Consider the following 26,857-nt stretch of genomic DNA (forward strand, 5'->3'; position numbering starts at 1 on the left):
GCGGTAATACTCCATAGCTGTGATAACGCTAACCAACATGTCATGCAACGGTGCCACTGGTCGACCTTGCTGCTAGTATTAACTCTCTGTGAAGCTGCGATAATTTAAGGTGCTTCCGGTCATAACCTTCAAAATAAAACCATTTGAAGTGAAATAGGTCCGTGTTGGGCGGACCAGCACTGAAGTTTGTGGAGGTTGTAAAGGTGAATGTGATTTTGTTAAAATGGTCTCCAGACGTCTGAATGACGCTGATAAAGGGCAGTAATAAGAGTTTCAAACTTTTCTATGTCTCATATTGATGACTGTACCTATTCATTTTTTACTAATTTAATCTTTTTTTTCCCTATTTTAAATATTTTACAGTTCATTCGTCCAAGCCTGTGTATTTTCTCATTATTTATCTTTTTCAAAGAATGCTGTTGTTCAACTTAATCATTATATCGTCCTTATTCTCTCAAGTATTTCGTAAAGCCTCTTGAGGAAGACAGTTTAGCCATTGTGTCTGTGACGGAATGCTCCTTATGAGTATTTCGTAAAGCAACAAATGAAAGTAAATAGTTTAAATATAAAGCGCTGTATTTCCTGTCTTTCCCTCGTTAAATTTTGCACCTTGACAGCCATTTCATAAAACTTGTTAGTGACGCAGTCAGGAGGACTGGACGTCCCACAATGCAACACGGTCCCACTGAATGTTTTTTCAACACATGGTACCGGTTGCTAATATTTTCCTTGTTTAGCCTAAACCTAACTAGTTAGTGTGTGTACATTTTCACTCTGCAACCAAATGAAAGTTAAAGTCCTCTCCAGGAACCCGGATGATTATGTTCGGGAGACCAAGCTTGATATTCAGCGTGGTAAGTTCATACATTTAAACTCAGGTATGCTAATGCTAAACACTGTTTGCTAGCTGTAACTCGGCTACTGCTGCCCAGTTTTTCACAGCAAACAACAACCACACAAGCCATTGAATATAATCAGACTGAACGTTGTTAGCTTGGATAGAAAATACATAGCAAATACGATGCATTTCAAATATGTGCATGCAAGTGTGTTACAACATTAGCATTTATTTAAGGTCACTGGAGGAAAATTGTGAATTAGCCTATGGCATGTGTGCCGGTCTTGTACTTTAGATCACATGAGATATAAAACGAATAAAATGGGAGTCAAATGTGTATAAGTAGCTAAAGGGAATATCTTCATGATGACAGTTAAGTTGACTCCAGTAAATATCTCATGCCTGTATTTTTTGGTTGGCTTCAAAGCTTGTTTTCAAATTCGCTTCAATATCAATATTTACGCCAGTTAAATGTCCTTTTAGCTCATCACGGAGTGACCTCTCTCTGTTGTTAGTCCCCAGAAACTATGACCCAGCACTTCATCCGTTTGAGGTGAGCAGGGAGTACACCCGGGCTCTGAATGCCACCAAGCTTGACAGGGTGTTTGCCAAGCCTTTCCTGGCCTCTCTGGATGGTCATCGAGATGGGGTGAACTGCATGGCCAAGCACACCACGAGCCTCTCCACCCTGCTCTCTGGCTCCTGTGATGGGGAGGTAACGATCTGCCAAATTACTAATACTTTACCTCACCGGGTGATGAACTCTGACATTGTCATTCTTGCCATTGACACAATGTCTTATTTGATCCTTAGGTGAAAGTGTGGAATCTGACCAAACACGAATGTGTCCGCACACTTCAAGCACATGAAGGTTTTGTCCGGGGAATGGTCGTCCGCTACTGTGGAACATCCTTCTTTACGGTGACTGCTGCCCTGCAACATCTGAGAAGAGTTTGCTCAGTCTTCTTTTATTAGCTGATCGCTAATCAGCTTCTGTTTTCCATCTCGGCATATGCTGACTGTGACAGGTTGGTGACGACAAAACAATCAAGCAATGGAAAATAGAGGCACCAGGTTACGGAGAGGAAGAGGAGCCACTCAACACTATTCTGGGCAAGGTATGATCAGTGGGCGTCTGCTGTAGTGTTGTTATTAAAGACAGTTGTTGTTACATTGTGATTATCGTAAAATCCTGCTCTTTTGATGACCATGGCCTCTGTCCTCTCAAGGGACAGTGAAATATCAATTTTGTTATTATTGTAAGAAAAGATTCTTGCCCTCTGCAGACAGTCTTCACAGGACTGGACCACCACCAGAAGGAGGCTGTGTTTGCAACATGTGGCCAGCAGGTGGACATCTGGGATGAGCAGAGGAGCAGCCCAATCCGCTCTTTCACCTGGGGCATCGACAGCTTCAGCTCTGTCCGCTTCAACCCTGTGGAGGTAAGGCACCATGTTTCCACCAAACTCAGACGAGCCCTGTCTTGTCCCTGAGTGAAGAACCATGTTCATACTCACATCAAACTGGTTCTAGTCAGACTTCTTTAAATCCACCACCCTGCTGATGGCCTTTGAAGTTAACCCTTTACTTCTTTCCACAGACTGAGCTTCTTGCAAGCTGTGCCTCTGACAGAAGTATAGTACTGTATGACATGAGAGAATCAGCACCACTTAAAAAGGTCGGCCCTGCCATTCGGTTGCTACAGGAATTGACATCTTTCTCTCCCCATTTCTTCATAATGACACGATTTCTATCTTTGTTTTCACTTTCCTCTACAGGTTATTATGACAATGAGGAGCAACACATTATGCTGGAACCCTATGGAAGCCTATTATTTCACATGCTCAAATGAAGACTACAAGTGAGTTGAGGGTGTTGAAGATTGTTGCAGGGAGAGTGATGCATGTGATAGTACTTGTGCACTTAATGAAGTCTTCTGTTCACCTGCTCATGAGTTAGTACTCCAACAGAAGGATTCTTACATGTAAAAACATTGAGCTCTGCATCATCAGACCCTCAAAACAGATGGGAGATGAATGCACTTTCCCATTTTGTTTTACTGATGTGTTTTCCAGTAAAGTGCAGTTTTATTCATGGGCCTAATTTTGCTCTTTCTTCATCTCACCAGTCTCTACACATACGACATGAGGTACCTGGAGCGGCCAGTCACAGTGCACATGGACCATGTCTCTGCAGTGCTGGATCTTGACTACTCTCCCACTGGGAAGGAGTTTGCATCTGCCAGTTTCGACAAAACCATCCGAATCTTCCCCAAGGATGGTGGCCACAGCAGGTCAGTAACACCAGTCTAAAAAAATGACTGTTGTCTTTGTGTTACATGTCTACTGTGTTTGTATTACTGGTCCATAATCAGCTACTTGTTCTGTTGGTCTGAATGAGTTACAGTAGAGTAAGCAATACAAAGCTTTTACTTTATTCTATATATTTACATACATGTGATCAGACTGTGTTGATTGGATCACATCATACCTTTTGAGTGGTTTATTGATGTTTAAGCTAAAGAAACAGTAACTCCTGTGTCTTAACTACTGTGGCAAATCAAAATGTCTGCTGTGAAATCGACCTATTGGCTAGCATAGCTGATAATAGTTTCTCAATGACAAAGCTAATATGGGATGCTAGTTGTTATGACTGACCTTCTCACCCACCAAAAAAACCAAACATAGCATTTGTTTGGTTGCTATGTGACGTAATGGGACATGCAGTGTTCTTTGTTCTTTTGTTGAGCTCCAGAACAAATAGCCACAGTTGTGTTAGAGTAGCATCACAGCAAGGCCTGGTCCGGCCTTAGAATGCTAAATAAATACAGACCTTTTATACAGCACATTTTGACTTGTCATAACAGGTTAATAAAATTAACAGTGGTCCCAGTTAATCACGCCAGGACCATGGTAGTGTTAGTAAAGTGGGAAGTGGTGTGATGTTGTTGTAGAACCACAGATTGGATGAATAGGTCCACAAAACATGGGATTTTAACAAGTGACACTGCTGTTGGCAATCCAAAATGTTATTCATAGGTTTATGATAAGTGTTACAGCAGCATTGTGTTCCTGATCAGAGTGGGTGGTGGTAATCCTGTGTATTGTAACACTTGATTCTGTATATGTGCTGCAAAGGTACTGTGCCACCTTATTCGTTTTTTTCTTCTCTCTTTGAAACTCAGGGAAGTCTACCACACCAAACGCATGCAGCATGTCATCTGCATAAAGTGGTCAGCAGACAGCAAATACATCCTGAGCGGGTCAGATGAAATGAATATCCGACTGTGGAAAGCCAACGCATCGGAGAAGCTCGGAGTGGTGAGTCCTGCCTTTCCTTCTCTTTGTTGTTCCTGCTTCCACTTGAGTTTTCAGCCGTTTTCATATTTAAGGCAGCTTGCTGCTTATTGGTGGTGGCCTGTGTACCAATCAACAGCTGTATTTTCCTCAGCTGTCAGATGCACTGTATACTGTATCTCCCTCCGGTCTCTTACCTGATCTTGTTTTATGAGTTAGCTGCATTCTTGCACACAGCCGTGGCCCTGGGCCCACCTCAGCAGGGTAAGCGTGGGGGACTGTGCCAGGAGCTCCTGTTGCCAAGTGCCCTGATGGATGCTGACTTAGGGTAGAATCACTCTCAATAAGTACAATGTACCAATTGGCACAGCTACTCCTGTGGCAGGTGGAAGTCCAAAAAACTCAAAGGCTTGTGCGGTTGGCTGTCAGATCGCCAACAAAAGATTCAGCTAAAACACTCACATCTCTACTGACTTTTAATATCTTTTTTAATAAGGGTCACGTGTATCCTACTCACGTAATATAGGCTGTGCTAGCAGAAACGATGGCCTTAATGTTATGCTCAACTGTCACATAAAGCTCCTGTAAAATGCTGGGAAGTGCTCCAGTGCCCCAAATCCCAGTTATGGCTGAATAATAAAAATCAATGGCATCTCATGTGCCATCACCAACAGCCATCTTTCATTCCTAATCGGATTCACCCTTGCTTATTCTCTTAATGCAGCTTCAGAGTGGAAAATTGGCCCGCTTTTGGCACTTGTTTTACTGTCCCTGTGTAAGAGAAGATTTATTCGCAAGCTTTGCACTTAAAGAGATCAGACAAGGGCTGCTCCTATCAGCAGTTTAAATCGGCCAATCACTTAAAGCGGGCCACTCCGAACATAATGAAGTATTAACAATCAAGTTGTTCTGAAAGGGTCTTTAATTATCAAGAAATGCTGAAATGCTGAATCGAGGCTTTGTCTGTATCTGAAGGCATCACGCTGGGCCGATTGGGACTTCTCTATCAGTTGCAGCATATCACTTTTTTTTTTCTCATAACTTTGCAGCAGCAGCCTTTTGACTGCAGTGTAAATAAGGCCCTCTGTGAGACCGAAAACATGCCGAATCAATCAACTCCTGTTTATTTTCAGTCCAGTTAAATTTATTTGCCCTGCGCTCGGAGCCTCGACTCATCACTACCAATTAATTTGAGGTTGGAAAGTTTGGACTGACTGACATTGATGTGCTGTGTTACTGTTTGGCTTGTCTGCTCCATTGATCAAATGCAGAATATTAAGTATTTACAGTCTGATCAAAGAGACCATGTAGGATCATCAAAGGACAATTGGGCATTGTTACAAATTGAGTCTCATCTCTGTGGGTTTGTCCATCATTTCTACTGGTTGTAATAATGCTGTGCTTACTTAAGTTGATTGCTGACGTCAGGGAACATGGTGGCATTGCTAGAAAGAAGTCAGAGAGGGAACAGCAGTGCAGCAAGAACGGCCTCAGTCCTCCGCCCGTGTGTGCACTGCAAGTGTTCAGTGTAACACTGCTGTGTGGTCTCTCAAGTCCGAAGCCAATGCACAGCCAAGATAGTTACACATGTGAAGTGGAAGAAAATAGACTTGAAGCTTAAAAAGATATGTGTGTGAGTGCAACTTGAGCTTCGCACAGTCGGTGGAGACAGCTGTATTGATTTCAGATAGAAGCGTATGAGTTCCTCATTTGACCTGGGCAAGTGGAATGAGGCTGAAACTTCTCCTGTGAGGACCAGGAGCAAGAAACACGAGCACTCAGGCGGTCTTTAGAGGACTCTGCGGCTTTAGCAATTAGTAGGTATAACACCGTCAGCCACTCAGATGATTGACTGTTTAAGAAGAGGATCAAACTTGATGCAGCAGAAGCAGAGACCACCGTGTGATCCATGCATTCTTCTCTCTGGTCAAAACGAGGAGCAGGCTGCAGAGATCTAGTCAGCTCACTTCTTTTTGACGTCACTTTGTGACTCCTGGCACCCTGCTGTAGACTCTCTAATAATTGTCTCTATTGAATTGATTCTTCCTCAGAAGCTTTTTTGACTACCCCTGGAAGTAATGCCTCCACTGAGTCCCACATTTCTGTGCTCGTCTGTGCTAAATAGGTACAAATCACATGGTCCCCGCTATCCAAACAAAAAGCTAAGTGAAGCCTCATCCTCTGCTATCTCATATCCATCTTGTTGAGATTATACAAACAGTGTTTAGCAGCCTAACCGTGTGTGTATCCAGGGGAATTAGTTTAGTCCAACAGGATCAGCGTCTAACAGCTCTTCTCCACCAAATTGAATCTGAGACAAATCATTGCTTTTAATTAGAATAAAAGCCTTCGAGGAGGGCAGCCTCAGCCAAGACGAGTAGCTAGTGGTTTTTATGAGGGAGACAGAGAGGGAGGGACGTTGTTGAGCTGGTGTCTTCACTTTTTTAACGGACATCGATTCCGTTTTGAATGAGTATGTTGTCAAAATGAAGTTGCTTACTGTACCGGCCAGCAGTTTATGATGTAAGACAGGGTCCGGTAACTGTCAGTAATTAACAAAATGCCACCTGAGGCGAATGCAAACTATGTCTTTCTAGCCCCGTATGGGCTTGTTTAAGTAGTAGAAGTAAAATAAAGTAAGTTGGTGAATCATATCAGCAACCATCTCCAGCCTGACAGTCGTCCACTGGAGATATTCATCATTATTGAGAAAGACACCTCAGACGACACTTCTCTCACTGTGAGAGCCCCTCACGTTTCCAGACAGCAGCAAGTTGTTTTCTTGGCTCGACAAGACCTCACCACGAGCTGCATTTTTTTTTTAAAATCCAACCCTTTTTCCTGTTTTAACTGCCTAAATCTAACTAACCTTCAGTAATGACAGTAGACCAGAAAACAGTCGAAGAAGCCATTTTTGGGATACTTTGCAACACGCCGATAAACAGCATTTTTTTTCTAACCAACTCGTCCTCTCTTGTTTCATGTAGCTGTCGCCGAGAGAGAGGGCTGCCACCAACTACAGTCAGAAGCTGAAGGAGAAGTTCCAGCACCACCCGCACATCAGACGCATCGCCCGTCACCGACATCTACCCAAGAGCATCTACCATCAGAAAGCGGAGCTGGGGATTATGAAAGAGGCTCGCCGCAGGAAGTACGTCTTCATTGTTTCTCATCTTGTTTCCTTTTTGGAAAAGAGATCTCGCTAATTTATCCATAGGAATGGCACGACGTCTCCTCTGCGTCGCTGTAGAGGTGGTGGTGACTTGGGCTGCTGCCAGGGTAGGTCTGACCTGCGCAGTCACACCGACCTCATGGAAAATCTCACAGATGGGACTGCCCCCTGTGACATGGTCTCAGTAGGCCTTACATACTCATTTACAGCTCGTATGGTGGATTGGTTGTCCCAGTTTGCCCTGCCGTCCAGTGATTCATAGCTCAGTCTGTGCCTTTTTTTTTTTTTTTTTTTCCTAATTACCGGTTACCGGTATTGTGACACATCAGTCATGTGTTTGGATTGTGAATGATTTACTATTCATGCTGTATACGTTATTTTCAGGGGGCATTAGTGTAGGCGGTGACGTAGGTGTTAGGTCAACAGTCTCATATTCAGTCTCTTCCTCCTTTCTGTTTGCTGATCCCTCTTCCCCTCCCTCCCTCCCTCCTCTCTCCATCCTTTCCTGAATATTCTCCCCAGCAGATTGAGTCACTCACATCTCTTCCTCTTTTGTTTTCCAGGGAGAGGAACGTCCGCAAGCACAGCAAACCCGGGACTGTTCCAGTGGTGTCTGAGAAGGAGAAGCACGTTGTGACTGTGGTCAAGTAGACGGAGGCGGGGAGGAGAGCATAAGACAGAGGGGCTGCCATCGAGAGATGAGGTGGAGCCCAAGATCACACCCACATGGGACATGTTCAGACTGCTCTCACTTAAGAATAAAAGAGTCTGTATTTGTCGGTCATGGGAAGAGCAAGTGACCAGTTGTGCATCGTATGAAGTACAAGGACACCAACTCCAAAGCATTCTTTCTCCGCCGTTCAGTTGAGTGACTAATCCCCACCACTATGACAATTTAAGGAATTAAGAACAGATTAAATTCATCTCATGTTTTAAGAAGGAAATGTGCTACAGTTGATTATTAAAACTACCAGATGGCGTAAAGGTTTCAGTATGCTTCACATGACAAAAAGTGTTGTGCTCCTGAAAAAGCTTGCTGTCGTAGCCTCATCCTGACATCGTGAGCTTGGCAATGAAGCTCAAACACTGTTCTGTTCACAGCTGACCAACTGCCCCATAAAGTGCCGTCAACCTTAGAGGATCTGACCAACATTTCTTTGAACGCATACTGACGCCTTCAGGTTGTTTTCTACTTTTTTTGCTAATGCTGTGACATTTTTTGTTGACTTTTAGCCATTGTACTGGACATTAAACCCTGATGTTTGTAAAATAACCGGCCTGAAAGAGGGCAAAGAAGGTGGGTTTACCATCAAGAATGGCAAGGCCATTTATTTTCACTTCAGTTTTTCCATGTTCCCCCTCTTTCTGGAATATCTAATTACATTTTTAGCTGGGATACTACACTCAACATCTGTATCTCTAAGGGAACTACACTCTTATTTGCTGATGTGTATTTATAATAAACTTCAAAACTAAGTTTAAGCTGGGAAAACATGTCATTTCCAAGAAGTCATGTTCTTGTTGCAGCAGATCACTGCGAAGGTGCTAACTTACTTAACAGCCATAATGAGGTAGAGGCTCTATCCTCTTAATGTTGTCCTTCAAATCCGATCAGCGCTGCGGCCTCAGAGAGAGAGAGCCGTGTTTGGGGATGGGTTTGGGACCACGAGGGTGGTCTTAGTCAGGAGTCAGATGAGAATGTCGCAGTTGAGAGGATTTGCAAGAGGGCTGCTGTGAACATGAAGTTGTGATCAAACACTGAAGCATCTGGATGCTAATGAAGTCCACTCTGGTTTCCCAAACAGATAGTGACGTGTGACTCCCAGACACTTCAGTTGTTGTGGTAGTTTTTTTTTCCCCCTTCAATGAAGTGCATCCACACAGGCCTCTTATAACTGCTCAAGCTTTCTTTTCCTCCATTTACCATCCCTAAACTTCTCCCATCAGCTGCCAGCACAGCCAGTGTGCGCTGAATGGAAAGAGGCCTGACCGGAACCACAGCCGCACCTGCGCTACCAGTCACATTCTGTATCTCCCCCCACAGCTCCCCCTTCTCTCACTGTGTCATGATCTGGTTATGAAATATGCATCAGGCTCCTGTGGCAGCGCTGCTCCAGCTGCTCACAGCCCCTCCACTCCGTGTTTTTGCGGCTGCTGTGTGCCTGCTGTCAATGAACATCCAGCGTCCTCTCGGCTTTATTCTTCTACGTGTTTCCATCGCTCCGCCTCTTCTTCCTATCTGGATTTTTTCCCCCCTCCTCTCTCTCTATCTTTCTCTCTCTCTGTCTCTCTCCCTCCCTCCCCCCTCCCCCCTCCCCTCTCTCTCTCTCTCTCTCTCTCTCATTGCATCCATTTTTGTGCATTTAAGAAATCTCCAAGAATTACCAACCTGGAGGAGAGCGAGCTAACCGGAGTGTCAGAGGAGGGTTAAGGACTCCAAACGAAAACAAACAAGGACGGAGCGGGCGGCTTTATTCCAACATGCCAGGAAAAGCTTTCTAAAGGATGGCCGCGATGGGTTAGACAGGATTTAACATGACTGCAAAATAAAAGGCAAGAGTTGTTCTCTAAATGTATTTTTCTACTTTTCCTCCGTGGATGGATGGATGGAGGCGTGTGTTTGGAATACCTGAAGGTTGTAGCCTTACAGCCGGTGCACTCTCGCATCCTTTCAGGGCATCTATATCTAATCTTGAGTGTTTTCTGTTTCAGACGTTTTCATGTGTAAATTCGGCGTTTCAGCCTGCAACAGCTTGAATATTGCGAACTCCCCGCTCGCAGGCAGCGCTCATTGGGCTGCAGCACGTTTGATAAAGCCCATTATGAGCGTTTAATAGATGAGGGTGAAGCCTGTAATTCATATTTTGACGCTTGTTTCTTGCAGCACAGTGTACTACGCGCATGATACCCCCCAACCAAGATGTCATGCCGTCTCTGAGCCACGGTGCCTCCAGCAAATCCCACCGCCGCTTTGCATTTTGACAGCATGAAATGTAAGATAAATATCGCGCAGAATGCTGCTGGTTGACGGTGATTTTTCTCGTTTTTTTTTTTTTTTTTTTTTTTTTTTTCCCTAATTTTTTTTTTTAGCCACTGTGTGTAAAAGATGTCTGCTCCACGCGGGCCCCGGGGCGGCCCTGGCCCTGCTGCTGCTGCTGCTGCTGCCTCAGCGGCCGGCGCCATGCCGGAGTTGCCGGACCTCAGCCACCTCACCGAGGAGGAGAGGAAGATCATCCTCGGTGTCATGGACCGACAGAAGAAGGAGGAAGCGCAGGAACAGTCGATGTTAAAGTAAGGAAAGGCGTGCATGGCTGCTGTCGGTGCTGGTGAATAACCCCGGGTGTCTGTGGGCTGCTGTTACAATGTGAATTTCCATAAGCGTCCCTCTGTTAGATGCAGGTGGATCATGTTGCCTCTTGACAGCGAGTCCCCCCCCTCGCCTGCTTGTCGTCTCTTGACTCCCCCCTTTAGAGGATACTTTATTTGAATGGCTGAGTATCATTTTTATAATGCGGCATACACTCCAACCTCTTTTCCCCCCACTTTGTTGTAGCTCGAGCTGTACTATAGTGGGCCGGGTTAGCAGCAGCGGGCGCCATTTTCACGTAAAAAGCACGCCAAATTGCTTAACCTTTCCCCACGAACGTCACCGAGATTACACAATATGACAGTGGAAAGATCATTTAAGGTGTCCTTTGTGGTGATGGCGCACGCGGGGTGTGTGTGATTTCAACGTTAAAGTCCCGGTGGACCCCCCCGCTCCTCTTGTGTACAGATGTCGCTCGGAGCTGTTTCAGCACCACGGCGCTGTCCACTGTAGGCTTTTAGTTTTTAAGGTGGACCGGACTGTTTCCGCCATCATCGCTTTAACCTTTACCGCGTGAGCCATAACTCTGCTTTATGGTGGAGTATTACACTCTGTGGGCTGGCCCGGGTCGTAAAAACACACTCACTTGATGTAGTGTTAATTAAAAAATTTGGTTTGACCTGCTTAGGGAAGCCGGGCTAATGAGAGGAGAGGGATTTCGGGGCTGTGGCCTTAAATGTTTCCATCCTGTTGATTTTCTTGTAGTGTTCCTTCTTCAATGAAAAGGATGCAGATGCTTGCATGCTCTCAAGGCAGGTGATGAGCGACCTGACTGTTTGATTTGAATGCAGCATAAATACGCGGCCGCGTAGTGATGAGTAAGTCTATCCAAGTTTCTGCTGGAGATCTCTGGCATGGTTTTACTGCTGCTGCAGCCTCCCAGCATGGCCAGTGACATTAGTGTAAAAGATGTGTGCCAATATCACTGGGAGCTTTTCAGAGGCATTGGAGCTGTTTTCCCTCCATCATTGAGTAAATATTTGGGCCAAGGCAGCATTCTTAATGGAGTGAAAGTTGTGCAATCCCTACCTAGTGCTGCTGCATGACAAACATGACTCATGTACTCCAAGACACGGCTACCTCAGCCGCTGCGGTGTGTGCTGTGTGAATCATCCAGGCCTTTTCCGCCTTCCCCTCCTTCACTGTCCTCCCCTCCTCCCTAATAGCTGAGTGTTTTTCCTATTTCTCTTTCTCTGAGGTAAAGGGGATTGTCAGTTTTAGTCACTCTTAGTCTGACAGTGATGTCAAAGCCTTGTCATGACTGAGCATGGGCAGAAGAGGCTGTTCTTTGCCAGGGACATGACTGACTGACTGACTGACTGACTGACTGACTGTCTCACCATAATGTTAGATAACTCTGATTTCAGGCCACACAAGCTGAAAGCATACAGGACATCGGGCGGTCAAAGAAGCCTTTGTATTGATTACTTGCATGCTGATTTGCATAAGAATGATGTTTCCAGCATGGCATGTCTCCTGCATGCTTTGGTTACCTGGGTTTTTATCTCACCAGCAGGGCTGTAATACAGATGCTTAGCCACTGACAAAAGACATGGAGTTAATATTAAGGGCTGGCTGCCACCATTTTGTTGTGTTTGAGAGATTCTGGTGTGCAGGAAGGACCTCTTGACCCCTTTTTTGCTCTGATAGTAAAGTTTTATTTCAATATATCTCACGGCAAGACTGTGGTTAGTTCTCCTGTGTTCTGTCTATATGTGCAAGGTGACTCATCATGAGTCATCAAAAGAGTAAATCCCCACTTTCTTTGCCTATGAATCACACAAGCATAACATATCCTAAAGGAGCATTAATATGCTCAGCCCTGGCATAGGTACAACTGCAGTGGATTAACTTGTCATTGGATGGTTCCTAGCATTTTCAACAGTGTCGGAAACAAACACCCACACTGCAACATCCAACCCTATAGCCCATGCATCTGCGCTGTCGCAGTCACGGTCCAAACCCACAGCGGCTTGGATGGCTTTTTGGGAAAGTGGCAGTTTGAACATCGAAGTGTGTAATCTAACAGAGGGAATCCTGGGAGGATGGAGGGATGGAGAAGAGAGGGAGGGAGAGAGAGAAGCCTCCAGCTGCAGGGCTTGCCAACTCGCTGTCATCTCACTGGAGGTGCTACAGAGAGCGTGGATGGAAATCCAGTGCTGCTGACTCGCATGTAATTAGCTACCCTCTCTTAGGCTGCTTGTTCTTAGCAGGCCCGTATATGTGCGTGTCTGCATGTAGAAAATGTGCTGCGCCAATGACAATCCATTTCTTGAAGTCCATAAGGCGGCGCTCTACACATCTAAAGCTCATTCTTAGAATTCTGTCCTAGAAAGCTCATCAAAGCTGCAGCCATAGAAGTATAATTAGTTCATAATCTTAACATTTCTACATACAAAACCATGTACAAGTAAGCATGGCTCCAGGTGCATGTGTTCCATTAAACTGAATACACTGGCGCTATCAGCTGTCTTTGCTTTCCATGCATCAGTGAATCTCTGAGCAGTACAGTAATGATGGTTATGGGACCCTCACCCCCACCCCCACCCCCACCCAGACACTGGGTATCCTACAGGCAGGCATCAGCTGCCTGTGATGGGGTGACCCACAGAACGCCTGGGGCTCCACTTCTCCTTTGTCCCCGTTCCTCCAGTCCTCAAGGGCTGCTCTCTGGTTCTGCTTGGTGGTTTGAAGAGGGGAGCAGGAGGGGGTAGTAATGTTCTCCACCCTAACTCTGACTTTCTCTTTCACACCTCTACCCTCTAACGCTTTGTCATTGTTTCTATTTCTCCCACTGCATATAGTGTTACCTGTATATAAGGGCACGGGTTGATATTCGAGCACACACACACACACACACACACACACACACACACACACACACACACACACACACACATGCACACTCTATCTCACCAAAGAAAGATGGCAAAACTTTGACCTTTAGGTGACAAGATTTGTGACACATGACGATGATTTAGCTGTCTGTCCACTTTAAAGGCCACATGACATGACAGTAGCATCCCAGTAAATATCCTAGTCCCAATTCTTCCTTGTGACAGAGTTCAACTCATGAATTGGGGGGACTGTGTCATTCGCTCAGGGACCTCCTTTGACAGTGCTAATTATACTGGCTGCCTTGTATAAGGGACTCCCACTGAGATACAGCTATTCCAGGGCTCTGAGGTGTCTGCTGCTCTGCCATCTATTTGGGCACCCCCCTTTTTTTTTTTTTTCACAAGACCAAGGCTGCCCTGCGTTCCTGTTCTGTTTCTGTATCAGGAACATAATGTGTGTCATGCGGTGTTAGGATGTTGTATCTCGGAGAGGAGCGTTTTGTTTGAAGACCCCTGTCTGAGATCGTTTTTGTCCTTGGGACCCCAATTTCGAAAAATAGATTTTTAAAAAAAAATTTAATAATGATTTTTACATTATTTTTAATCAGTGTTTCATTATTAATCTATCAACAACTACACCTGTGCATTACACTTCTACTGAAGTGGGAGTTAGTGAGACAGATGAAAAAAAAAAATTGAAGCAGCAGAGACCGAGATACCCTGACTTCGTGTCATAATATTATACTCTAAAAACAATATCCTACAATCCCCATAATGCAACATCCTAGAATTCGTCTTCTACCCTCCCATGTCTGGTATAAGCGCATGCCTTTCAACGAGCCCTCAGTTTGGAATGTGAACTTCCTGTTAAACATTTGTTGGTTCAAAGGCCAGATTTAGATGACCCTGATGACATCATCAAAGATATTTTTGGAAAAATCTCTAGAGCCACAGAACGCTGATTCGTACTCTTCACAGCGAGTCAACTGAATCTCAGCCATATTTCTCAGCCCTGTTTTAGATTTGATCTTGTTGCTATGTACACTGTCACACTGTAACTATTTACAGTAGTGCATCATCCTTGTGCACTGTACACCGGGAGGCTTCAGTGATGAGAATCCACAAGATATTCATTATTTCATTTGGACATGACATTATGAATGGACCTGTGGTGTAATTGAATTGTTTGCATGACTAACAAAGGAACTAGAATCTTATTTTAATGATCCAAATCCAAATCAGCTGGTTCCTTCTAAACTGCACTTTGACTGACCCATCGTCTAACACTTCTCAAAATCATATTCCTGGTTAGCATGTAATTCAGCCATGGCGAGAGGTGTAGGGGGTTGGTGTGTGTATGTGTGTGTTCAGCATGAAGAGCATTGACCTAGAATTAGCTTTGATTGATCACATCCCATTTCCTTTTTCTGTCACCCCCCCCCCCTTCCCCCACCGCACATGCACACTCACACACCTCGTCCCCCTGTCCCGGTCATTTATCTGATAATGTGAGAGAGCTCAGTGTACCAGCTGGGGTCAGAGCTACAGAGAGGCCCTGCATCCCTGGAGGCTATACAGTAGGATCTCAGCCCCTCTGAGAGAGCAGGAGTGATAGAGTGCACACATACACACACACACACACACACACACACACACACACACACACACACACACACACGTTATAGAGGCCTATACATCAAAATTTCGATTTTGTTAATATCTTATGTCACTTTAAGAACTTGACTAAATGCATATGAGGTGACCACATCTTGCTGGACAGAGACAAACCTGGCAACCCAAAGAAAACACTCTTTGTGAGCTCTGCAAACAAGAGCAAGAGGCAGAGCAACACTTCCTGGTACAGTGTAGCCTGTGTGAAGACAGGAGAAGCAAATCTTTACCAGAATAATAAAGATAAACTCAATGTGGAAGCTGCAAAATATCCAAAATATGAGAAAACCAGTGAAGGCATACTGGAAACTGTGCTGAGCTCTTTCAAAACATGATTGCATCTGTGTAACATAGTATAATTAACAGTACATTGTGTAGTGTATGATGCAGTATAGAGTGTGGTGTGGTCATACACTGCAGTTCTCTATTGTAAACCTTGTACAACCTGCTATAGCAGTACTGTACTTAGTCATGTTTGTGCCAATAAAGCACATTTGAATCTGAAAAAATGAACTGAGAGAGAGAGAGAGAAACACCTATGGTTGTGAAATGAGGCGAGGCAATGTTCAGAAGCTTCCCACTGGACAATATACAGTATACACACACACTCTCTCTCTGCTTTCCTCTTGTTCCCTCAGCTCACTCACCCATGCTCCCTCGCCTTCCCATGCAAAGAGCAGATTCTGTCATGAGCGTTCCAGAGACTCCCATCCCCCATCACTTTCCCCAAGGGAGAGAGAGAGAGAGAGAGAGAGAGAGAGAGAGAGAGAGAGAGAGAGAGAGAGTGGAAGAGTGGATGCAGTCTTGACTCTATAAAGCCGAACGTACGCCAAATGAATACATCATCATGCCAATTAAAGTAACAATGCGTTTTGGTTATGGAAGGTTGGCATGTTATCAAGTTAGTTTGGCTCAGCTGACAGGAAATCTGCTTAGAACACAAGTGCCATCATTAAAATGATATATAAGATATGAAATTATATATTTACAAGTTGCTCATAAGCTGTGCTTTTATGAGGGGGAAGTTGCATTACTCCAGTGTCGAGGTCCTTTGGCACTCTCCTGTCCATATGTCTTTTTCTACATTTCAGCCATTAACCTATTGTATCTGTCAGACTGCCTCCAGCCCTGGACGTGTATGTGCTCCTTTTCTGGTATATCCTGTGCTGTATACCTCCCCAGTTGGCTGAAAGTGTTTGAATGTGGGCTAACGATGCTACAGATTTGCCTTGGCTGAACCACAGCGGTATTATTTTCTTTGTAGAATAACGCTAGTGTTGTTTTTCTTGTATATTTTTCTTCCCATGAATCGACCAAAACCAGCCCTGTCTTAGTCTGTCACTCGCTACTTTTTAGACCTCCCTGCTCTGTCTGTGGCACTCAGACCCAGACCCATATGTAAGAACCTGGCAGAAATGTATTGATTCATCTTTAACACTGAGTTTTTACAGCTAACATGTTAGCAAACTTTACCTACATACACATTCATTGGCCCTCTGTTTTGGACCACATAGAAAATGCGAGTTTAGTATCCACTACTGAGAAATACATTGTGCCATTTGATGCTGGGTAGGTCGTGAACAGTGAGTTTATCAGAGATTTTATGTGAGGAAACAAAGAGACACAAGGTTAATGAGAGCTATGAGACCTTAAACAGTAAAGTTGTGGGCCAAAAACAACAAAAACAATGAGCTGAAAATGCTTAAATGCTACATAAACCTGAGTGGAACTGTGGTGTGGTGTGATAGTTGTCTGCAGGTTTGACTACACACAACCTCTTTCACATTACGCATAACATTTGACCAGTTGTCCATACAAAACTATTGATTTATTCAGATTTTAAAAGGCTGGGTTATTTCAGCTGGGAGTCGTAATTTTAGCAAATGCCACTCAAACAGGAGTAAATATGCATTTGTAGGGGACTATTTTTATCAGAGGGTTGGTGCACTAGAGAATATTTATGGCAGCAGTGCGGTGCATGTGTGATTGACTCAAAATAAACTACAGTGCTTATGTTCAGGTTAATAAAGGAAAGTGTCATCAGGCACATCAGCGTGGCTCACTGATGTGTTTTTAATAGTTTCTGGACTACCATGCAGCTCTTACGTCACAGAGGAGGTTCAATCACGCTTTGGATACCCAGGGCAAAACTTGTTAGTAGGATCAGTTCATTGTTGGTTTTGGTTGTTTCGTGGGATTAGTGGTGGGGAGGAGAGGACTAATCAGGATAAGTTGAGATGGAACATAAGAGGAGACGAGAGGGCAGGACAAGAGGACAGGTTAGCGTGGGAGAGAGGAGAGGAAATGAGAAGGGACGAGAGGACAGGAGAGGATAAGAGAACAGAGAGAAAATGAGAGGAGAGACATTGACGTCTGAGATGCTATCAGGTCTCGGTGCTGATATGACAGCCTCAGTCCCCATTGACGGAGCAATCAGCCTGCCATCTCCCAGAGCCTGCTATTCTGTTGCGTGGCACAGCACAGCATCGGCCTCTATTGTCTCTCAGGGCTTTGTTCTAAATGACATCTGCATTTGTCAGCATAGGTTTTATTCTCTTCTGGGCTTTTATCCCTCAAGCAAAGTTTGAAGGGATTTTCCTGCCCCTGGCTGTGCAATTTGAAATGCCCTTGGCGAAACATGACAGTAGGAAAATATTCCAGAATGAGAAGGAGGTTGCGTTAACTCGTACAAGGGATGTTGTGTATTAATAGTAATGGATGATGAAGTGAACACTGCAGTGCAGGGCGATCCCTTTTTACTGTATGTGTTAAATAATTAGTCAACAGTGCCTCAAGCTGCTGTAATTTAACTTTATTTAAGCAGTTAGTGTTGGACTGGTAAAATCATGAGCAGATGCCTTGTATGTGAAGGTCACCTGTTCAAATCCCCAGCTAGAGAAAGCATTGTTTGTACTCCAACTTGCAAGTGGAAATGTATTTGAAAAATATGACGCAATGCCTTACTTTCCCCACATGAATAGATGTTAAAAAAAAAAGTGTGTGATTGCAACATTAGCGGCTAGTGATCCTGGGCTGAGCCAGAACAGAACCCAGTCACAGCTCCAGCACTAGAACATCTGGCCTGTTGTTACATAAGCCTCCCAGCATGCTGTGCAAGAGTGGCCTGATTGAGACCAACACAGTGCAATAATAATGCAGACAGAGCTGAATAGTAGGTTATGAAGAAAAACAGAAAAAAAAGGGAGATAAATAGGAAATGCAGGGCACAGAGGAGAAACATGCGAGCGAAAGGCACCGAGAAGGGGCCACTTTATCACTTTTATTGCCTAGCCCCCCCCTCCCCATCCTCCCTGAGTAGGGTCAACGTAGAGGAAGATATACAGCATCTGACCCTCTGAGGGAGGCCTTGTGCTTCAGGGGAACATATGTGCCTGCTGTAGAGTAGCCGGCAGCGCTGACGTTAAATGTATCTCTCAAAACTGTGGGGTAGTGTGACGATACAGTTGAGACAAATCCAGCGCAGGGGCTTTACACCACGCTCACTAATAGAGGAGGCCAAACAGGAAGCATGTTTGCTGCTGATTTGTGTACAGGGAAGGCTGTGGGACAGGTGCTGTGTCAGTGGAGATATTATAGTGAGGTGTGGTGTCTTTTCTCTCTCTTGTGACATTCCCTCAGGGGTTGTTTTATGATTGTTGAACCCTGAAAGGTCACAGGAAAAAGACATCTCTCCACTCTGTGCAGCAGAGGTCTCAAACCACATGGCCTGGAGGGCCTGAATGATCCAGGTTTTCATTCTGACTGGGCTACACCAGTGAGTTCTTGGGCTGTGGGTGATGTGTGAATCAGCTCAGTCAGTCACAGACCTGTGACAGAGGGTCTGCCGTACAACATGCAAGTTGCATATGTGCTGTTTAAGTCTGTGTACATGTACTGTAAGCAAGCCAGTGAAAACAGGAGAGAGGGACAGAGACATGTGGACAGAGAAAGGGAGAGACAGTGAGGAGGCTGCTGAATGGCCCGTTACTAAAGGTGGAACGTGGCACCAGGTCATCTCAAGCTGATTGCACTCAAAGCGTGAGAACCCTCATGCTGTTAGTTGGACTATTAATAGTGGAGGCATTCAGCTTTCTGCAGAGGCCGGCAAGCAGCCAGACATCGAAACAGGCAGCAAGGCCTGCGGCCATTTAGGCGTCCAGGAAAGCCAGGCAGCAAAGCAGGCGAGCTTACAGGACAAGCTCCAACCACCAATAAGACAGAGGACATCCTCATGAAGAGAGAATTAATCAACAGAGTTAATGATAGAACACCTGATAAATCCATTGTTAACTTTGTGCTTTGCTAAAGAAATGAATTAGTTTTGATATTATATTACTTTAACAACAACAGAACCATTTAATGCATCTAGACATAAAGATGACTTACGTCGATCATAGCTCTTCTGGCCTTTTATCAAAATAGTTTGATATCTTATCCCACTTCTCTGACACAAATTAACAGGCTTGCTGTAAAGTGGCTGTTTGCATGCTCACTTAATAGTGTGTTGTTCAATTTCATCAAGCGGTGTTATAGCAGCTAGTAACTAAAACAAGAGAGAACATTTATCTCACAAAAACTTTGCAGAAATGTTGTTGCTTGTTGAAATTAAGAATAAGAATAAATTATGAATAATTTGTTACGATTTGTCACAAGGAAGCAGGCTGGTGGCATTCAAACAGAGCCAAGTGCAAGCGTGGTGGCTGTTGAGGCAACAAAGAAAGTCCTGCATCAGGGGAATTAACAGTCCTGCCGTTGAAAGTGAAAGGAATAATGTTCCATTTTGAGAAATGGGATTGATTAGTCGTCGGTATATATGTTCAATATGTTATATCTTGTTTGCTTATTCTGCACACAACCAGAAATATAAAGTGACAACTTATGATTTTAACCGCAGACAGAACCGGTGATGTATATGTTGCGTTCATGCAACAGAGGCAGAGTGGCATCTGGTTCTTATCCACAGTGTCTCTCAGCAAGAAAGCCAAAAAGCATAATTCTATTCTTTTAATTTTATTGATTATTAATCCATCCCTCCATCCATTTCCTGCCCCTTGTCTGGGTTTCAGTTCACAGCGGTTGCAGACAAAAGCAAAGATGTCCACTTCCCCCTTACTCCAAGTCAACTATTTCATAAAACCAGTGTCTTTGTCCAAGCAGTCGAGCAGCCAAACATTTAAGCTTAAAGAAAGGTCCACTCCTAGCAGCAAGCTAACAGCTAAACTAACGTCCCTCATGCGTGCCTTTGATACCAGCAGGTGAATGTTGCTGCTACTGAGAAAGGAGTTCTTGAAGTTTTTTTTTAGACCAGGACACAACTCAGGTAAAGTTAGACTCACCCCAGAATGCAAGCTCATACATTTCATATGGGCCACCTTAATAAGTCCTATTTTTGGTAAACTAAAACCCAAAATAAGCTATTTTTCATGTTGCAGACTGTTAAAAAGAAACACAACACAACCCTTGTAAGGATTTTTGTCCTAGATTTTGTGCCTGTAGTGAGAGAAACTCAACAGAAGGGTGTACTGACACAGGCCTAAAATGACTTTGCTTACTTTTTCACGGGTGTGAGAGCTGCTGCGAACCCAAATGTTAATAGTCCTCGGCCCCCGGTTGCTTTGCTCTGTGTGTGAGCTGGTATATTTACTAGCGGTAGTTTACACAGGGCGCTCTAATCTCTCCTTCCCTGTGTGTGTTTGTTTGTGTGTCTGATCGCGTTCTGCTCATTCAAGACTCAGCTGGTCGGAGCAGGTGCAAGCTGGTGACTCAAACACGTGCACGCTGCCTGGCCGGTCCTTCTAATACGCCTTTGTGTGGCCCAAAACTCAAACCATCCAGCGCTTTCTATAAACAAACGCAGCCTCCCTGTATTCGTCCGACTCACGCACACAAATATACTACACTCTGAATGAAACACCCACACACTCGCACACATTCGCTCCGTGGAGGCCTCACAACCAGACAGTAGAATTTATTATGTAATGATTGGTTCAGTGATTCTGTTGGAAAACTTTACGTTGCTTATGCAATCCCTGCTCACATCATAGCAGGGTTTTTTTTTTTTTTTTTGGAGAAAACACAGTAACTAATCATATGATATATTACTGATATTGCTCTGAAATGGCTTGCTTTATTCTTTTATAATTTATTTCCTGTTTGCCCTGCACATAATTTATTTTCCAACTTTTATTGCTCCCTCGTGCCTTCATAATTCTCCTCCTATCGCTTTGAATTGGTTACTGTTGTTGAAGGTCTGGTAGGAATAAGGGGTTTGATATTTAGTAGCATTACAGCGCTTTACATGTGCTGTAGATGCTGCTGTAGGTAGATTACAGAAGCAGCCGTCTGACATAAATAGGGAAGGATAAAGAGCAACCGTTATTATAACGTCACTAATGCAGCCGTGGCCCTTATATAAGCCCACTGTTTGAGCACCACACACAGGCGCTACCATGTAACCTACATGAGGACATACTGTACAGCATATAGACCGCTGCTCACACCGCCTAGGGCTGAAGGTGGCTTTGTGGGAGCTTTAAATGCATTATTCCACAGATTCACTATCTGTATGTGAGCACGCTTTAGTGTATTCACGGTTGCTTGGTTTGTGTAGTCTTGCGTGCTCTACAGTATCTACCATGAAAATAAGAGTGAAGAGGCCTGTTTTTTCATCCCCATCATCTGACACTGATCAGGACAGAGACACAGAGAGCCGATGGTGTGATCCCGGGATCGTGCTCCTCAACCGAAGTCTGATGGAGGATCTCCCGCTAATCCCTTAATATCACTTGTCCCACTGAGATACTGCTGCCATCGCCATGGTGATGCTGAGATGGCCTGGATGTGTACTAGTGGAACGAGGAGGGGGGTTGGGGGGGTGAGGGGCGGGGCGTTACCGCACACCACTGTAGAAATCCTCCTTTGTGAAACATAAATACAGTCATTTGAAGTAGTGTCTCAAGGCAGGAAATGCAGGCATTTAAAGTCACCAGGCATCAGGCCATGAGGAGGAGGAGGAGGAGGAGGAGGAGGAGAAGGAGGAGAGGAGGGGGGGCTGCTGGGTTGGCTGTGTTTGCTGTAGACGGCGAGTAAAAGCTGGTCGCCTTATCCTCGAGTGGGCGGCTGCTTGGATGGTTTGTTGGCTGGTTGGCTTTAAATCTGCGTGGAGAGGCGACTAATGCAAGGGAATCCTTTGATTTGGGATTTTGCAGCAGCCAAAGTCAACCAGATCTTTCTGCCGTCGGACAGATGTTGAGAGACAACAAGTTCAAGTTAATTTCAGTCGTACAGTATTATTGGTCACATCTGTTTATTTGGCTGAATGTGCCGACCTTTAAAGCCCCTATGGTGTGTCTTATGTGGTCTGTGCAGCGTATGACTTGATGAGGTAGCAGGTGCCTCATTTCCAAGCCGTGTAGCATTATAGCAGCAATATTTTAGCGAAGCGATGGGTGTAACCTGTTCGCAGCGAGGCGGTATCAGATTGCTCTTGTGCTTGTCTGCCTGTGTACACTGTATGTAGTTTGGTTAAGCAAGCTAATAGTGACGTGCTGTAGCTTTGAATTGGGACAGGAAGGAGTAGAGCAGGCTGGGCCAACAATAGGCAGGGTATCTATTACCTCTCTATTGTTAGCCATGGCCGGGCTATTATTATAGCCCAGAGTGAGACACAGACAGCTGACTGCAGTTTCAGTACAGCCCACCTACTGCTTCCCAGCCAGGGAACAACAACATCATAGAGAGGTTTTTGTGCGTGTTTGAGGATGACACTGATGGGAGTTGAGTTGAGTTGAGCAGCAGAGAGCTGAGAGTGTGATCATCACTAATTCTACGATTGAATTTTTTTTGGCTGATGCACCTTTTTTTTTTTTTTTTTTTTCCCCAAGATGAAACCTGAGATGCTCCAGTTACAAGATATTCCCTCACCAAAGAGACCATGAGGAGAGGCTAGGCTTTTGCTGACTGTGCGACTGGAAATAACATGGCAATAGTGAGAGTGGACAGAATTGGTGCTCGAGGTTTGATGCTTCACCGTGTGTGTAGTAAAGGGTTAGAGGAGGACACTGAGCTGCATTCTGCCATCTCTGTCTGGCCGTTGGAGCTGGAGATTGGGCTAACTCAGAGGGCGGTGACCTAGCCGTGGTGGTGTTGGGGCTGAGTTTCTGCATTATTCCCAGTGGAGCTGTTGAGCCGTGTATGGGAGGAGTTGTGACGTTAGCATGGGACAATGTCAGCTGCCAAGAAAGTGCTGAGCACAGCCAGAATAAAATGTATCTGTGTCAGGGTGAATAAAGTGGGCTGACAGGAGAAGCAACCGAGCATTCGCATACAGAGAGAGACATGTCCGTACACACACCATTACCAAAGCAAACAAGCACATATGTGCAATAACACAAATGTGGTGTATCACTGCCTCTGACTAAATGTTGCTCATATAGTCGACATGCTTCCACTGTGCAAGAAACTCTCTGTATTAGAATGAATATTGTGCATATGTTTCCTGCAAGCCTTGCATGGAAATACACTTGTGAATGTGTGGGCTGCTGGGTGATTAGCTGACTCTTTGCCACTTGGAAATCTCTCAGGAGGGGAGATATGGAGCAGCTCAATTGAATCCTGGCAGGTAATCTAAGGAAACAGATGGATTTTAGTTATATTTGGCAGCAGATTAGCCACTTCCCCGTTGCTCAGAAAATCTGCTGTTGCCAACTCTTGTTTGACAATCTGAATATTAGTCCTTGGTCAGGAGGTCTGGCTTGTGCGCTGTTAGATTGCCTATTCTGATGAGTGTGCCCCGCGGATTCAATCCTATCTGTGCTTTCTAAGGCCCAGCTGTGGTAGCTGGCCAACCCCTCCACACCGAGGCGCTTGCCCTCTCGCCGTCCCCCCTGCCCTGCCTATTGCGCTGTGCCAGCGCCCCGTGCCAGAGGAAGTTATCAGCGCTCTATCCCCTGCCCCTAATCCTCTCTGAGGTGGAGAGAAAGTGTTAAGTAGCACTTCTTCTGGCATTTACTGGAGAGGTAGAATGAACAGGTGTCTCAAGACCTAATCGTCTGTCTTTAAATGAGCTGCTATTTTTAGCGCACACTCTCCTTTTCTCCAAGATTTGCAGGGAATGTACAGTAAAGGTGGTACAGTGGGAGATTTCTGTTTTCTTATATTCTGCAGGAATAATGCTGACACAGTCAAACACTGCGCATGTTGATTTTCCTTATCTGGTTGGGTGGAGTACAGTAACACATTTGTATAATGTGGTTGGAGTTTCTGCTCGATTTTACAGTAATTACATTTTTCTTCCTGTTAACTATCCAACATCTGCTTTTTCAGTGTTGCTCCCACATTTTGGACGTTTCTTTACAAGTATATAATAAATATTGGCTCCATTACAGGCTGTATACACTACATTTTAGTGGAGTTTTCTTTGGTTTGGTTTTGTTCTGCCATGAATAACCTGCACATAACATACTTGTCCACTTGGTCACTTGAAAAATCAGAACAAAAGACATGAATTCAATCCCAAACAGGACCTGGAGATGTAGAGACAAGCAAATTACTGAAATACTACACATGTTCACCCATCTCTCCTCTTCCCATGACCATTAATAACCTTTTTTACACCTGCGTTTAAAGTTGTGTACATAATATTATACCTCTGCTGGTCTCTGGTGTGCTTAAACACCTGTAAATAGTCTGTTGCTGGGCCATTTAGGCATTTATACACGTGACTTCCTGCTGAATGCTGGGTCTCATTAGCAACGTTTAACCATTGCAGTCATTTAAAATCACCTGCATTGCCTGCGTTGTACTATTATCATATGTAACATTTTCTGTTAGGAAACTTTTGTTTTTCTAGTTAAAACCAAGTGACCCACCCAGAAATGTGGCTAAGGTGTGGCCCGTTTTCATGACTCTTCCTCATGAAACACATCATCACACTGTGTGCACGAACATCATACTATACTGTACCAACATGCAATTTGTCTCATGCTGTTAAAACCAAGGCAAGAACAGAATTTAGCAGCGCCAGAGTCTCCAGTGAGACATTCCCCTGTAGGTCACTCGCCTCTGAATGAGCTCTGACAGACATTAACCTCATCTCCTGGCAGTACTGACCGGCTGGGATGGTGTTAATGATGTATGTAGTTGGTATTTACCCACTGAGCCAGATTACTCCCTTATGATCCAATTATCACTCCGTCTGTAGTGGACTCGGAGGGCCTGCAGGGTCACTGCTTAGCCATGAGATCCTCTATTACAGATTTTCTACTTAAGTGTTGATGCCAAGACGAGGCTGCATCTCATGATCTGTTTAAACTGCCAAGCATTGTGGGATGCCAATGTGCTACACTAAAATCATTTCCGGAGGCATATGTTGCATTTCATTGTACCATCTCTGCTGGGAAGTGCTGTCCAGTCAGTCTGACGTACGCTCTGCTAGGAAGTTCTGCAAAGAATCCACAGCAAATGAATGCACAGATGCCTATGGATGTAGACACAGAGCGCAGACACCTTCGTCACAGTGTACCAGGGCTCTGTAGAGGTATTTAAAATATTGTTTAGCTGCTGAGTTGGAAGCCATGTTGAGACTTGTTTTTTTTCCCTCGGCTCATGGTAATATGTGAAAAGCCACACTTTTCCCAGAGGAGTGCACCACCGCTGTACATCTCACCACATCCCTACTGTTCTTAGCTGTTCCAACAACATCCGGCCGACGTTGGAGTAGGAAACAGAAAGGTCCTGAGCAGCAGTTTGTTCAAAGACAGGATTAGAAAGACAGAGAGAGACCTCAGAGTGACTGGCTGGGCTTGCCCGGCACACTTAGGGCAGGGGAGGGTGGTGTAATTGCAAAGTAATTATGCCTTGGGTGGCATGTGTGGAAGCTCAGTACAGTGTGACAGAGAATACTGTGTGTGGGGCTGCTGTTAGTGTCTCAAATGGACAGAAGATAGTTACTGTTGATCTACAGCCAACAAACTGATGGAAATTCCTTTTCCTGTTATTTTTGACATTGATTTGATGTTGATACAGCAGATTACATAAGAAAAAATCTGTAGCTGCTACCTGGCATCTAAATATCTTTTTCTGCTAATAGTTAACTGGATAACTATCATAAAGATGAATGAAGTATCATGACCTAAGAGTTCATTTAGCTAGCTAGCAGAGATGTGTGGTGTAAGCCATGTTTTCATGTCAGTGGAGCCAATAGGTGATGAAGACCAAAACAATGAGCCGAGAGATGCTAAAACACACTGTCGAGCTGAGGGGACCTTCAGGCTCGGGTGATAAAATGTTTCCAAATGTTTCTTCTGTAATTTGTCAGTTGATTTTACAGTCAGTGCCCAAATGTTTTGACTACAATATCAATGAACGACTGCGTCCTCCGTGCCAGGCCTTTACTTGGCATCTCGTTCAATGGAGTGGGCGGGCGTCTGTTTCTGCTGCCCATCACAAGTTGTTAGATGCACATTAGCTATTGCTGGACCTGCTGTGGTGGACGTGACATGTTGCCAACATTGTCGCGGGTGTGGGGGAATGTGATGATTCAGGGATTGTTGTATAGCTGTCACATCAGTGTATTTGTCTTAACACAACTGCGGCAAAGCAGTAGTTTATGGTGAAAGAGATATAGAGAGTGCACAGTTTAGAGGGAGGTAGGCTCCTCTCCTCTCCTCTCCTCTC

At 44.7% G+C, this 26,857-nt stretch overlaps 2 protein-coding genes across 21 annotated transcripts in view; both read left to right on the forward strand.

Moving 5' to 3' along the window:
* Positions 1-52: 52 nt before the first annotated feature.
* On the forward strand, positions 53-8,794 carry dcaf13 (ddb1 and cul4 associated factor 13). The gene is made up of 11 exons (XM_076737613.1): positions 53-854; positions 1,354-1,553; positions 1,652-1,759; positions 1,867-1,956; positions 2,125-2,280; positions 2,439-2,516; positions 2,617-2,699; positions 2,967-3,131; positions 4,023-4,158; positions 7,122-7,285; positions 7,870-8,794. The coding sequence occupies exons 1-11, from the start codon at positions 785-787 to the stop codon at positions 7,955-7,957; spliced, it is 1,338 nt and encodes a 445-aa protein (XP_076593728.1). The 5' UTR covers positions 53-784; the 3' UTR covers positions 7,958-8,794.
* An 873-nt stretch (positions 8,795-9,667) lies between these two features.
* rims2a (regulating synaptic membrane exocytosis 2a) overlaps positions 9,668-26,857 on the forward strand; it is a 135,088-nt gene continuing 117,898 nt past the window's right edge. For all 20 annotated transcript variants that reach the window (XM_076736991.1, XM_076736964.1, XM_076736967.1 and 17 more), the window contains exons 1-2: positions 9,668-9,859; positions 10,397-10,597. In XM_076736991.1, coding sequence (XP_076593106.1) covers positions 10,413-10,597 — 185 coding nt within the window. In that variant the 5' untranslated portion in view covers positions 9,668-9,859; positions 10,397-10,412. The remainder of the gene's footprint in view (positions 9,860-10,396; positions 10,598-26,857) is intronic.

This window comes from Chaetodon auriga, chromosome 8 (assembly GCF_051107435.1).
Source record: "Chaetodon auriga isolate fChaAug3 chromosome 8, fChaAug3.hap1, whole genome shotgun sequence".
NCBI classification, from domain to species: Eukaryota; Metazoa; Chordata; class Actinopteri; order Chaetodontiformes; family Chaetodontidae; genus Chaetodon; species Chaetodon auriga.